At 44.7% G+C, this 15,000-nt stretch overlaps 1 protein-coding gene across 1 annotated transcript in view; it reads left to right on the forward strand.

Annotated features, from left to right (window-relative positions):
- LOC140546711 (ATP-binding cassette sub-family C member 2-like) overlaps window positions 1–15,000 on the forward strand; it is a 45,797-nt gene that overhangs the window by 14,122 nt on the left and 16,675 nt on the right. The window contains exons 14-20 of the mRNA XM_072670095.1: window positions 1–62; window positions 2,050–2,116; window positions 3,351–3,477; window positions 3,768–3,944; window positions 6,794–6,961; window positions 7,954–8,137; window positions 11,603–11,729. The exon at window positions 1–62 is cut by the window's left edge and continues 23 nt beyond it. Of these exons, the coding sequence (XP_072526196.1) occupies window positions 1–62; window positions 2,050–2,116; window positions 3,351–3,477; window positions 3,768–3,944; window positions 6,794–6,961; window positions 7,954–8,137; window positions 11,603–11,729 (912 nt within the window). The remainder of the gene's footprint in view (window positions 63–2,049; window positions 2,117–3,350; window positions 3,478–3,767; window positions 3,945–6,793; window positions 6,962–7,953; window positions 8,138–11,602; window positions 11,730–15,000) is intronic.

Here is a 15,000-nt window from a genome sequence, read left to right on the forward strand (position 1 = left end):
GGAGAAGTTCCTGAGCAGAGACGACCTGGACACTGACGCTGTGCACCATGACAACAGTCCCGGTGCGTCTCTGACCTGCTTCAGCAGATTCGATCAGCTAGAAATTTGCTGTAAAAATAAAAAGTTTTGGATTGGAATTGATTGGACGCCCACATCCTGGCATTAACCTGCTTTAACAGTGACTAAAACGGTTCCTCTATGGTTCCTCTGTGGCTTTCATCCATACAATCCCATCAATACACCTTGTCTCTGGTCGCCTCAGGCTCTCACACTTTCTAACGATGCTCGGCAGATGGTCACGCTAATGTTAGCCAACTTCTTACCCTGCTCTTACCTCCTCTAGTGACTATCTGATTCGCGCCCCTTGTCCCTTGTGGAGCTGGTAGCGATGGTGCAAGGAGCGCGTTGGTGGAGGTGCCACCATCGCCTGCTAGCTCAGCCTCCTAGGGGGCAGTGGTGGCTCAGCGGTTAGCGCTCCGGGCTGTTGATGGGCTCGACAAGCTGCCCCTATTGGGCCCTTAAGCAAGGCCCTTCACCCTCTTTCTGCTCCCCGGGCGCTGGAGTTGGCTGCCCACTGCTCTGGGTTTGGGACTGTCGCTGTCCGATTCACGCCCCTTTTCTCTTTTGTGTCTTTGGTAGCGACGGTGCTAAGAGCGCGACAAACGAGTCACGATTCTGCTCATTTTAATGCACAATTACTGCTTATTTAATGAATTTGACAGATTGGGGGGAAAAAGAGCTCTGATATGGCCCAAGGGTCACGAGTTTGAATCCTAAGCCTTTTCCGCTTTGCCATCAGCAGCCAGAGTCTGAGAGAGCACAGGTGTCTGTTAGCTGGTGGGGTGGAGCTGGGGACCCGGTGTTGGGACACATCCTATCCCCCCGGACACATTGCCCATCTTCACGCAGCTGTCATACTTATACACCAGATTAAAATTTGTGGAAAGACATTTACTGATCTGGATAAAGCGTCGCTATTTAACTTTATATATTAAATGTAAATCACTTATTAGCTCAAGTTAAACCATATAAAATTGTTGTTGCTTTGTTAGCATATAAAGCTTATACCAACAGGTAAAGCTAGCTATCGTGCACTTGCTATCCGCTATCGAGCTAACCTTCAAGATCAGAAGATAATTGGGATCCAAATAAAATAATAAAGCGATAAAAAAACAAAACAACTACCACTAGATAAAACACACCGTGAAGGTCGGGGGTCAACTCGGTTGGCTAACCAGTAGCATGCTAGCTAATACAATCCAAGAGGGATCCGATCGACTGGCTAACGAGTAGCATGATAGTTAATGCAGTCGAGGGGGTGGCATGCTAGCTACATCTGCTGACTAAGAAGTAGCATGCTAGCTAAATTGGCTGGCTAATGTATTGGGTCCTACAGGGTTCTTCTGTAAGATGACATCAGAGGGGATAGGATGTGTCCAGGGGGATAGGATAGATGCTAAGAGATGGAAAAAAGATAAAAATTTGCCAAACAAATATAAATAAAAAAATTAATACATATAATAAAATATGGGCTGTACATTATATATCTATTATAGTACATTAATGTGTCGTGTTTTATGCTTTTTGCAATATGTTAAATTCAGAAAGTAAATATTTAAGTTTGATTCATTAAAAAAGGAGGATTCTTGTCAAAGAAAATCAGAAAATAATTTATTTATGTGACATCACAAACAAAAACAATGAATTGAAGCCAGCTGTTTTTGCAGTACCTACTGCTTGTATGATGTCGGCCTGTTAAGATTACATAATATCAATGAGCTCTGTGAGCCTCAACAGAGCACTGGTGTAAAAAATTGGAATGGAAATTCATTATTTTCCATATTTTCTCTGTTCTTTTGTATTTTTAACGGCCGTTTTTCCACCCGAGCCTCCTGCCAGTATTTCAGTCCAGCTTCATGTTAACAAGGTTAATCCCTGAGTTAAATATTTCAGGCTTATTTTGACAGGCCGTGACGTACGTGAGCTGAGTTTTACACCTATATGAACAACCTTGAAGCTGATTGACTCCCTTCTGCTAACCATGCTCAGGTGCTGCTGTGAGTGTGACAGACGGCACCTTCGCCTGGGACCGGGCCGGACAGCCTGTTCTGAAGAAGTGAGTGCTTTTGCTTCTTTATTAAAGCGTTGTATTGAAAACAGAAAAGACGGCCTGACCTCTCGCCTGCCCTCAACTCTCCATAGATTGTGTACGCTTTCAGAGGCACGTCGTTAGCGCGGTACAATGTGGTGGTTCATTTTTGCTTGCCATTTTTGCCCCTCCGGTTTGACCTTGCCTGAGCCGCCTGCCGCTCCGCTTTGCATAATTGGATTTTCTTCATTGTCGGGACGCAAAGCGCTGTATATGTCTCATGTCTTTGATGGCGGAGGTGTTCTTGGCCCACTGTTCATATTTATATTGTATATAATTGTATTTATAAGGGTTCACTGAGAATGGCACAAATTGACCTCTAAAATCGTAAAACACTGTCACACTGCCCCTGCCCACCTTTCTGGAATTGCACTATATCTGGTGTTATCTAAACCCCTATTCAGACGGGATTAGCTCCACATGAGGAGAGGGAGTAATGTAATTTTACTGCAGGACGTCTGTAAAATGTATGACCGATTTGTACAGGATAAGAAATCTTATCGTAAATGGCCGAGATGGGAGTGGCTACTCGATTTACGCACTACCAAAGTTCCTGTGACCGAATTATAGAGCATTATATAGTCTTATAACCCACCTATAGCACATATGTAGGCCATAAGCTACTCTAGCAATGACTTGACTAAAGCAGCCAGCACCCTCGTGCATGATGTGGTTCCTCAGGGTCTGCCAATATTGTTAGGTCTGATATTGTTAGCTGGCTAGCATCGGAAGGGCCATCCTACCCACCAAGGTCTGGGACTCCTGGCTATGGATGGTTGGTGTGGCGCAACAGATAACACCACTACCTGCCACTGAACTACCACACCATGTGGGAGACCAGGGTTTGATTCCTGGTCTGGGTGACTGTGCTGCTGCACTACACCAATAAGAGTCCTTGGGCAAGACTCCTAACCCTACATTGACCCTCCCCTGTAATACGAGTAACCTTGTAAGTCACTCTGGATAAGAGCATCAGCTAAACGCCCTAAAAGTAAAGCGGGCATCACCGGGAATTACACCCTTGCAAATTTAATACGGGGAACAAATGACCCTCAGACAAACCCTGAGCTCCTAAATATCTCTCTTCTCATCTCAAAATATCTTTATTGATGTTGGAAGCTGGGCTAAGACGAGGCTAAGGCGCTACGGTTATCAGTTCTCTCAGTTTGGCTCTGTCCCTCTGTTCCGGCCTTCTCCTCAGCGTGTCTCTGCACATTAATCCGGGTCGTCTGGTTGCGGTGGTGGGAGCGGTGGGATCAGGCAAGTCTTCTCTGATCTCGGCTTTGCTGGGGGAAATGCACAACCTCTCTGGCTCCATCAATATCAAGGTAATGAAGCAGAGCACGTAACACTATTTTAGGAACGCTGGCAGATAACAGCTTTATTGTGAGTGGCTCTCCAAACCCAGCAGTGTTTTCTTTCTTCCCCCCTTTATGAGTCACCATCTGCCTCCCTTTTGACATGCTGAAAAGCTTTTAAACGATTCAAATCTCTTTGTGAATTTCAGTCCCTTTTTTCTCAGCTGTATTTTTAGTATCTGTAAGAGTAAACCACTAGTACTCGACCATGTGCAGAAGCTGTGGGAAGCTCTCCTCTAATGTCCCGTCTGTTTTTTTAGGGAAGCGTGGCGTACGTTCCTCAGCAGGCTTGGGTTCAGAACGCCACTCTAAAAGACAACATACTCTTTGGCTCAGATCTGGACGAGCAGAGGTTCCAGAGGGTGCTGGAGGCCTGTGCCCTGGAGCAAGACCTGGAGCTGCTTCCTGCTGGAGTCCAGACTGAAATCGGAGAGAAAGTGAGATCTTAGACCCAATTAATCAAGCTGGGAGCTTCTACAACTAGCACGCCTGTATTTCTGATTAACAATGACCTGACATGTGATCAGATCTTTTTCTAATCTCTAACACTAGATAATGATAACCCAGATAAACATGCGACCCAGGTTCTGTGTTTATTTGTTGAGCAGAACTCTTATGTGGACCACTAGAATTCTTTGAAGTTAATTGAAGGGGAATGGTGGTCAAGTGCCTCAGAAGAAGAGGGTGGTAATCAGGAGGGCTTGCTTTACAAACATGAGCTTCCCAGGTCCAAGATAATCTTAGTCCCAGGTCCAGTTTCTGTCCAAAGGCCTAGTTCCTGTTTCTCTCCGTCCTAGGTCATGTTTCTATCTCTGGACCAGGTCCAGTTTCCATCTTTGGATCAGGTCCTACTTCCATGTTAGTTCCAGGTCCAGTTTTCATCTCTGTCTCAGATCCAGTTCCTATTTTTGTCCCAGGACTATTTTTTTCTCTAGACCAGATGTTGTTTCTTGTCTGTCCCAGGTCTTGTGTCTATCTCTGGACCAGGTCCACTTTTTTCCCATATCTGGACCAGGTCCAGTTTTCATCTTTGGATCCGGTCCTACTTCCATGTTAGTCCCAGGTCATGTTTACAGTGGGGAAAAAAAAGTATTTAGTCAATCACCAATTGTGCAGGTTCTCCCACTTAAAAAATGAGAGAGGCTGTAATTGACATCATAGGTAGACTCAACTATGAAAGACAAAAGGAAAATCACATTGTCTGATTTTTAAAGAATTTATTTGCAAATAATGGTGGAAAATATGTATTTGGTCAATAACTATAGTTCATCTCAATACTTTGTTTTATATCCTTTGTTGGCAATGAGGTCAAACGTTTTCTGTAAGTCTTCACAAGGTTGGCACACACCGTTGCTGGTATGTTGGCCCATTCCTCCATGCAGATCTCCTCTAGAGCAGTGATGTTTTGGGGCTGTCGGCGGCAACACAGACTTTCAACTCCCTCCAAAGGTTTTCTATGGGGTTGAGATCTGGAGACTGGCTAGGCCACTCCAGGACCCTGAAATGCTTTTTACGAAGCCACTCCTTTGTTGTCCTGGCAGTGTGCTTGGGATCATTGTCATGCTGAAAGACCCAGCCACGTTTCATCTTCAATGCCCTTGCTGATGGAAGGAGGTTTGCAATACATGGCCCCATTCATTCTTTCATGTACACGGACCAGTCGTCCTAGTGCCTTTGCAGAGAAACAGCCCCAAAGCATGATGTTGCCACCCCCATGCTTCACAGTTGGTATGGTGTTCTTTGGATGCAACTCAGCATTCACTCTCCTCCAGACACATTGAGTTGTGTTTGTACCAAACAGTTCTACTTTGGTTTCATCTGACCATAAGACATTCTCCCAAAACTCTTCCAGAACATCCAAATGCTCTCTAGCAAACTTCAGACGGGCCGGATATGTACTGGCTTAAGCAGGGGAACACGTCTGGCACTGCAAGATCTGAGTCCCTGGCGGCGTAGTGTGTTACTGACGGTAGCCTTTGTAACGTTGGTCCAGCTTTCTGCAGGTCATTTACTAGGTCCCCCCGTGTGGTTCTGGGATTTTTGCTCACCGTTCTTGTGATCATTTTGACCCCACGGGCTGAGATCTTGCGTGGAGCCCCTGATCGAGGGAGATTAGCAGTGGTCTTGTAGGTCTTCCATTTTCTGATTATTGCTCCACAGTAGATTTCTTCACACCAAGCTGCTGCCTATTGCAGATTCAGTCTTCCCAGCCTGGTGCAGGTATACAGTTCTGTTTCTGGTGTCCTTCGACAGCTCTTTGGTCTTCACCATAGTGGAGTTTGGAGTGGGACTGTTTGAGGTTGTGGGCAGGTGTCGTTTATACTGTAACCAGTTCAAACAGATGCCATTAATACAGGTAATGAGTGGAGGACAGAGAAGCCTCTTAAAGAAGAAGTTACAGGTCTGTGACAGCCAGAAATCTTGCTTGTTTGTAGGTGACCAAATACTTATTTTCCACCATTATTTGCAAATTCTTTCAAAATCAGACAATGTGATTTTATGAATTTTTTTCTCATTTTGTCTCTCATAGTTGAGTCTACCTATGATGTCAATTACAGCCTCTCTCATCATTTTAAGTGGGAGAACTTGCACAATTGGTGACTGACTAAATACTTTTTCCCCACTGTATATCTCTGTCCCAGGTCCTGCTTCCATTTCTATCCATGTTCTGTGTCCATTTCAAAATTTGCTCTGGACCTGGTCCTGTTTCCTTCTCAGTCCCAGGCCTAGTTTCCTTCTCTGTCTCAGGTCCAGTTTCTGTTTTTGTCCTAGGTCCAGATTTCACCTCTGCCCCAAGTCCTGCATCCATCTCTGTCCTAGGTCCAGTTTTCACCTCTGCCCCAAGTCCTGCATCCAACTCTGTCCTAGGTCCAGTTTCTATCCTTGTCCCAGGTCTAGTTTCCATCTCTGTTCCAGGTTTAGTCTTGGTCTATGTGTCTGGTCCAATTCCAGGGAAAAGGATTCAGCAGCAGTTGGTCGGGTTTCAGTTTCTGCTCAGTCTCTGATCCAGCTTCTCTTCGTCTCTGCTCCTGTTCCTGTTGTAGTCTCTGTCTCTGGAAACCTCTTCAGTTTGCTGTTGCGGGTCTGGTTCTGTACTTCGTTGCTGGCTCAGTTCCCACCTCTGCTCCCCTTCTGGGTCCTGAACCAGTCCAGTTCCCGGAGCCCAGTATTTTGGCTCGGCTTTTCATCATCAGTTTGGTTCCAGTCTCGTAATCTGCACGTTGTTCCTTTTCCACCTTTGCTGCTTTCTCCACAGAAAGCCCATTTGTGCTATGTCTTCCCACAGGGCATCAACCTGAGTGGAGGGCAGAAGCAGAGGGTGAGTTTGGCTCGAGCAGCTTACAGCTCAGCAGATGTGTACCTGCTGGACGACCCGCTGTCCGCTGTGGACGCCCATGTGGGAAAACATCTGTTTGAGAGAGTGATTGGACCCAGGGGCCTGCTTAAGGACAAGGTTAGGTCACATCACTTTGACGGCTGTTGTGTCGAGATTCAGACCTTATGTTAGTTAGTAAAGAAACAAGAATCAGTCCCACAGTGGAAATCAAGACCCCTGCAGCAAAACCACACTACAGCAGGCCCGGACATGAACCTGAGCTAACCTTAAGAGTGTGATGAGGCCATGTGGAGGCCATGATTATATCTAGAGGAGAGGTTGTTAATGTCAATGATGGCCTAAGGCCCAAAGTCCTGTCTTTGCTGCAACAACTGGTCTTTTTAACCCAGAGGTAATGTCTGCCTGTTAGCATAAGACAGTGGCTCCCAATGAGGGTCTTGGAGATCAGTCCAGTCTTTTTCTGCTCTAGCACATCCCCATAAACTCATGAAGGGCTTGATAATGAGGTAATTAGCTTGATTAAATGTATTGGGAGCACGGAGAATACTAAAATTGTGCATAGCAGGAATTGGGATTGGGAACCACTGCCATAAGACATGCTTAGCGGTCAGTGCTAATGCTAAATACTTGCTTGAACTTGTTTGAATATAGGTGATGTAAAGCTTCACAGACAATTGGTTACCTTGCATGTTTAAGGTGGTAATACCTTCATTCTCCTGCAGATGGCGGCTATAAGTACCTGTGTGATGGGATTCATAGATCGGAAAGAGGTGGGACAGTGCCATGAGGGTCTCATTGGATGTGTGGAAAATGGGTCACAAAGCAGATACAGTTAATGATTGGTCAAAAGAAGTGATTGTCAGCATTTGGGCGTGGCCAAAGACCATAGTGTGATTTGTGACCCATTTCCCACACATCCAACGAGACCCTCACTGCACTGCACCACCTCTTCTCAATCTATGAATCCCGTCACACACCCTGCAGGTATATAGCCCATGCAGTGTGCAGCACCATCTACAGGAGTTGGAAGTTACTACCACCTTTAACATGCAAGGTGGCTTATTTTTTGTCTAGGTAGCTTATTTTCATCTTCTTTTCTACATGATCAGACTCGTATCCTGGTGACCCATGGGATCAACTTTCTGCCCTATGTGGATGAGGTAGTGGTGTTGGTGGATGGTGTCGTGTCGGAGGTTGCCTCTTACAGCAGTCTGCGATCCAGCAAAGGAGCTTTCTCAGAGTTTCTGGCCACGTACGCTAAAGAGGAGATCGGTGAGGCCCAGAAAGAGTCGGGTGGGTTTTCTTTGAGTTAATCAACAGCAAGGTTTTGCAGTAGATTTGAATATACTGCTCGTATTTATAGTCTTGTGAGGTCTTGGGCTTGTTTCAACAAACAAGGTGGGATCCTTTAAATCATGAGCAGTTCTTTTTCAATGCTTTTTTTCTTCCTTCACCCTGGTTCAGGTTCAGCTTCATTTCAAAAGGGTTCTGATTGGCTGTTGTTTTTCCTTAAAGACTATTTGCTGATGTGATGCATATCAATTAAGTTTAGCATCTAATCATTAATGCATGGTGTTTTTTTTTACCTAAATAGCACACAAGGTCTGTTCTGGCATGGCCACGCCCACAACTAATTTCATTGGCCACTGACGGTTTGGTTCTTGAGAGTGCATTTCCAGTTTTGGTGATTTATCCAGAATGTATGTGCCTTATATTTGAGCAGTGCAACCTTGATTAGTCTCTCATTGGCTCCTGACAACCATCTATTTGCATACTGGGTGTGTCTTTCTCTCCTCGCTCACCATCAGTGTGTAGTCATTCACCCCCAGGCTACCTTCTCTTAGGTATACAGTATATTTGATGTAATGGTTGGCTGCTTGGCCTCAGTGTTGAAGGCTGTAAGAGCATGTTAGCATTTTCTCTGCTGCTGAGTTTGGCTGTATGTTGGCTAAATGCTACAGTGACCCCTCAAGTTTATAACTTTAGTACTTTAGTATAATCTGTATATACAGTTATATGTTCAGAGAGCAGCGTTTATATCTTAGTTAGTCATTTAATATAATTGGTTTTGATGAATATTTACTACTTTAAATGCAAGGATTTTGTGTAGTTCCAAAATTATATTTTCAAGTTGAAAAATATGGAACATGATTTCATGATTAAATTAAGCTTGTATATATATATATATATATATATATATATATATATATATATATATATATATATATATATATTATTTTTAGCAAAGTAAAACCCATGCTTTTAATTACTGTGGCCTAATACTGTAATTTGTGATACATTTTGTTATGGTAATAGACAGTATGCTTTTCTAATCATATGGAGGAGATTGTTAGTGCTTAATAAACACTGATCAGCTGCAGGTTTCATTACTAACATAAAATATAAATGAGACTGGGGTAATTAGATGAAGAGCAGCAAATGTTGAGTAGAAATCACTGTATTCAGTACAGGAGAGGATCTGAATAGTAGTTTATAAGAATCTGTTGCTATGTTTAGTCTATGATTACATTTATTGTGATAAATATCATGAAATTGTTTTGTATGTATGTATTTTACCATATTGCTCAGCCCTACGTCTTAACAGCGTTGATATTGGGTGGAAGGTCACAACCTTAAATGTACATCCCGCAGTTATTTATTTTCCTGGCTAGGTTAGGGCTAAATGTGCTCTGATAAAGACGTTCACTTTGGGCTAAATTTGGGCTAAATTTAAAAAAATCAGACGCACTAAACTCAGCCCAATTTTCACCATCTTTTTTTTTTGGCTAAATAAAGTCCATGACGTGCCGATCAGGCGTCTATATGACGTCCGGTGCTGGGTTGGTCAGACCATGCTGATGTAGTCTTCTCTTTATGGTAATCCTTAAGTGCTCTGTCAGTTTGTGGGCTGTTGCTAATCTCTCCAGTGAGTCGATTTCTCTCACCAATGCCTCAAACAGCTGATTTTGACACGTTTTGTCTCTGCTTGATCTACTCTGTCTGATTTCTCAGTCTCATGTTGGCCTGCTCCACTGCTGTTGACACTTCTTTTCTTCACACGTGGAAATGCCACGTTCAGCATCAACACTGCACCTTTTTTTGTTACTTCTCTTTGAGCTTACACTCATACACACTTTGAGCAGAACTGAGCGAAACACACACACACACCTCCATCACCAAATGAGCAGAAACTCAAAATCTCAGTAGGTGAATGCAGTGAAGGACGAGACCCCGCATCTATTCAGTTCGGTTTCATTCAGTTTTATTCCTTTAGGCTTTTTACAACAACAGTTCAGCTTTGCAGAGATTCGGGTCCGAGACGTTTTTGAGCAGCTAGTGGCGATGGTGGCAAGGAAAAACTCCCTCGGGTTGAGAGGTAGAAACCTTGAGAGGAACCAAGACTCAAAAGAGGAACCCCTCCTCCTCCTAATAAAAATCAGAACAGGAATAAAAACAACAATAAAACAAAACTGAATTAAGAGAAATAAAATTGTAAATGTGGCCATAAAAGATAAAGAAAATGTGAGTGAGATTATAAAGTCCTGCAGGTAAATGGTCAGAAGCAGAGTCCTGCAGTGAGGTGAGGACGAATCAAGGCGAGGCCCCAGAGCAGGACAGCGGGCAGGAGGGTAGTGGAGACCTGGGTCAGGCAGAACCAGGATGGGGCAGTTGGAATTGGTCATTTCAGTACATGTGAAATATAGAGGGGGGATAATATAGCATGATAGGGTCCGATAAATAGACTTGTATCAGCAGCAGACAGACAGCAGGGGGCAGCTCAGCACATAGGGGAGAGAAAAGGAAGGAGGAAATGATTTAGGAAGTGTTTAGGAGTTTGAATAGGCTGATTTACGTCCTGGAAAGGACATAGATTAGAGAGAACCCCTGCATCTGGGCTCTCTCCCCAGACCTTCTGCCAGACCAAACACCATGCCCTGTAGATAATACAGTATCCAGGGGTGTAGCAATGCATTGCACAATGGTTACATCCCTAGCAACAACACACAACTGGCCAATTAACATCCACTTAGTTTTGGTCCCTTATATAACACCAGTCAGCCATAACATTAAAACCACTGCAAGGTGAAGTGGATCCAGTGGCTCCTTTCATCTGATGGATCTAAAGGTGATGAAGGTTGTTGATGAAGCAGGAAAAATATCAGCCATAAGATTCTGAGACACTTTGAGGAGAACCAAACTGTGAAGTTCTAGACAATGACTGGGTCAGAACATCTCCAGAACATCAGCAAACAGGTCTTGTGGGGTGTTCGCGGTATGCAGCGGTCAGCACCTACCAAAAGTGCTCCAAGGCCACAGGACACCTTTAGGGGTCTTGATCTGTTGTGACGGCACAAGGTGGACTTACTATGTATTAGTCCAGGTGGTTTTAATGTTATGGCTGATCAGTGTAGGTTCTGTGGGGTGTTCCCGGTCATGAGCACCCAAGGCTAATGGAGGTTCTTACAAGGCCCAAAGGATCAGCTGCTAATGTCTGAAGGTGTCCAGATACCACATCGAGGTCTTGGATGAGTCCATGCCTCAATGTGTCAGAGCTGTTTTGTGGCACGAGGAGGACCTACACATGATTAGATGTGGTTTTAATGTTAAGCTGTATAAGTATAAGCTGTGTAAGTCCACTTTATATGACTTTGGACTTTTCCAGGTTTGACTTCCCAGATGCGGCGTCCAGGAGAACAACACAGCATACACTGTGTCTCCTGACACTTGCTAAACCCCTTGTTTTCCCCTTGTTTTCAGCTTCAGGTGGACAGCAGGACAGCGTGGGCCTGAGTGGTCAGGACCACCAGGATGGAAACACGCCTGAGGAGGCTTTCTCTGTATCGCTGAAGAAAGGAAGCCAAAGCCACTGCAACCACTCCAACCGGTAAATCTACCTACTTTCCTAGGGCCGTGATATTTAAACAAGCCCCCATCGCCATAACATTAATACCACTGACAGGTAAAGTGAAAGGCATTATATTAATATTATTATTATTATTATTATTATCATATACAGTATTAGACAGTTCATGAAGATGATGAATATCAGTTCTAGACAACTGGGTAAGAACATCTCCAAAACATCAGGAAGGTCTGCAGTGGTCAGTGCCTACCAAAGTGCTCCAAGGAAGGACAACCAGTGAACCTGCGACAGGGCTCATAGATGCTCATGGAGGCCCCACCTCACAACGTACCGGACTTAAAGGCTGACCCTCTGTGGAAAGGGCATAATCCCCATGGAGAAGCACTGTCAGTAGAACATGAGGCTTCATGAACCTGAGGTCATTGTGCCCACTGTGGAGCAGAGGTCTCTAGAGTGACGAAACTCCATCTAGTTCTTATGGTGTTTGAGAATGGCACTATTAAAATATCAATACCAGACCTACTGCAATCATGGTAGAGTGCTGTCAAGTCCTCACTGCAATGTTTTCGCATCTACTATAAAGCTGTCCCAGAAGAGTAGAGGTTCTTACTGAAGCACAGTGGGGTCAAGCTCCATATTAATGGGCCATGGGTTTGAAATATGTGATTTATAGACGAATGTGACGTTCCAGTGTCCGCATACTTTTGGTTCGTTTGGTGTGGATGTCATTAGCGTATCGTAAGCTACGTATAATGAGCTTGAGTGGAAATCCTGCATGAAATTATTATTAGATTCAGCACCGTCTTACTGGCAGGTTGTTTTTAATAGCTGATTATGATACAAGGCTATGGCAGAAAAAACAGCAGAGTGGCACACGGCGGGCACCGCAGCCGCAGGAGCTCTAGAGGAAATCAATATCCCAGCACTTCGCTAGCAGGCAGCCTCAATTTCCCCGACAGCTAAAATATTGATGCACTTGGGTCAGAGATCTGACAAGGGCAGGCACTCTGCTGCACCACGTACCCGCTGAGCCGCCCCCTCCTTAGCCTCCTAGACCGCTGTGTGTTCCCCACTGAAGCTTATCATTAGGCCAGTTTGAGCTTAAGTAAAATAGTGGGGGCAAGGCAAGAGCGCTAACAGCCATACACACGCTGGAGTGGACACCCTCAGTTCAGGCACAGTGGCCAGACGGTGTGGGGACTAGCTTTGGGGGGGGGATCTTCATCTGCTTGGAAACATCTATCAGATGTCTGAAATTTTCTCTGGAAATGGAGACCTGATTGGACTGGGTTAGAGTTTGGTTGGCTGGGGGATATATATGAGTGTGTGTATTATCATCTTTAAAATATTTGGTCGAAATGCCAGGGTGACCATATCTATTTGTTTTAAGGGACTTTAGAGGATGCTGGGGACACACAGGGATCCACAGTATCCACAAATAGGCCTAAATCGTAGGCTGGTGGCAGTGTGTGTGTACGTCTACAGTCTACAGTATGTTAATGTAAATTAATACACACACATTTACTCGTTTGGCAAAAGACCAATAAAAAGCTTCGATAGCCTATATGAGCCAATCAGCTCCTTTCAGCTCAACACACAACTTAGATAATGAAGATGATGCTGGTGTGTCCAAACTTTTGACCACACCAGAGCTGCTTCTCTGGGCAGTAAGTGTTTATCTGCTCAATAAAACTCTGATATTAGAATAAACACTAATAATAACACTCCTACAGAAGGTGGTGGTGGTTCTCCATCACTGTGTTCATCACTAGAACATCTCCTCTCAAAGTTCTCCTCATGGAGTCTAGTATTATTTAGAGTTCTCCTCAGATCAACACCTGGTTTGGTGGTAAATCAGGGCTTAATGATGGTAAATCAGGTGAGCTGCTGCTGCTGCTGCTGCTGCTGCTGATGGAGTTGAACACATCCTCCACGCTGTGCTGCTGGACTGGAGGGCGTCCAGGAGAACCCTGGAGTAACCGAGCTCTGTTCTTCAGACTAGCTCACAGACAAGATCTCACTACTCTTTTCAGAATTTGTGCTAATTGTTAATTTACATTTACATTTAAGGCATTTAGCAGACGCTCTTCTCCAGAGCAGCTTACAAAAGTGCTTTGCTATTTACTAATAACCTCAGCTAGTTTAAATTGGATAGAAATTCAAAGATTCTCTAAGTTTAGACTGTACTAAACACAAGTCAATATGAAGACCATAGTACTCTTCTCTTCGCCTGAGTACTCTCAGAAGAGGAGGGTCTTCAGTCTGGGTTTGAGGACAGCGAGTGTTGGACTCTGCAGTTCGGACAGCCAGGGGAAGTTCGTTCCACCACTTCCGTGCAGGACAGAAAACAGTCTGGACGCTCGTCTTCCGTGGATCTTAAAGGATGGCTGGTCGAGCCGAGCCGTACTTGAAGCTGGAAGGGCTCTTGGTACAGCTTTTGACCATCGCCATCAAGTACGGAGGGGCTGGCTGGTCCAGTTTTGGCTTTGTAGGCCAGCGTCAGGGGTCTGAATCTTCTGCAGACAGGTGGTTGTAGTGGGTAGTGGGTGGTGGGGGAGTAGGAGGGTTGAGGAGAAAGGAAAACGTGGGTCAGATGCAGATGTTTCCAGTTTCCCTCTGTAAAAAGATGCTTTAGCAGCAGCAGCTTCCATTCTAAACCTGGAGAGAAGAGACTGATAGGAGTGGAGGTCTGAGTCGTGTTGGGACCTCCTACACCTCCTTTCAGCCATTCTTAGCTCTCTATGGTTGTTGCGAAGAACGTCTGACAGCCACGGCGAAGGTGGAGAAGAATTTGGAATTTGCTGACCTAGATGAGAAAGGGCAGAGAAGGTGGACATAGGTGGAGATAGATGAGATGAGAGTGTCTGTAGCAGTTTCTAGTGGGAGACAGGAGAAGGATTCAGGAGCTGAGGGGGAAACAGAGCGAAGACTGAGATGAAGAGTGGAAGAACTTGTGGAAGTAGAGGTTGAAGGAGTCACAGAGAAGTCCAGAGGAGTCACAGCCACATCCAGAGCAGAGTTATTATAACATCCAGCCGTAGGTTAGACACATCCCACTGACGTCCCCCCTGAGCAGGCCTGTTCTCTGATGATCTGTGAGTGGATTTCAGGTGCTGTTGCTTGGTGGTTTGAAGCTTGTCAGGTTTTATCTAATAGGTCTGGTGAAATGTGAGCCATTAGTTGTGTCTTTTATGTAAAACAGAGCAGTTTTAGATTGACCTTTACTGTCACCAACATAATGGACCATCAATTGCCAAACCATCCTGAAGCTCAGTAGGAGAAGAGCTAAGAA

The sequence above is a fragment of the Salminus brasiliensis genome, chromosome 24, assembly GCF_030463535.1.
Source record: "Salminus brasiliensis chromosome 24, fSalBra1.hap2, whole genome shotgun sequence".
NCBI lineage: Eukaryota > Metazoa > Chordata > Actinopteri > Characiformes > Bryconidae > Salminus > Salminus brasiliensis.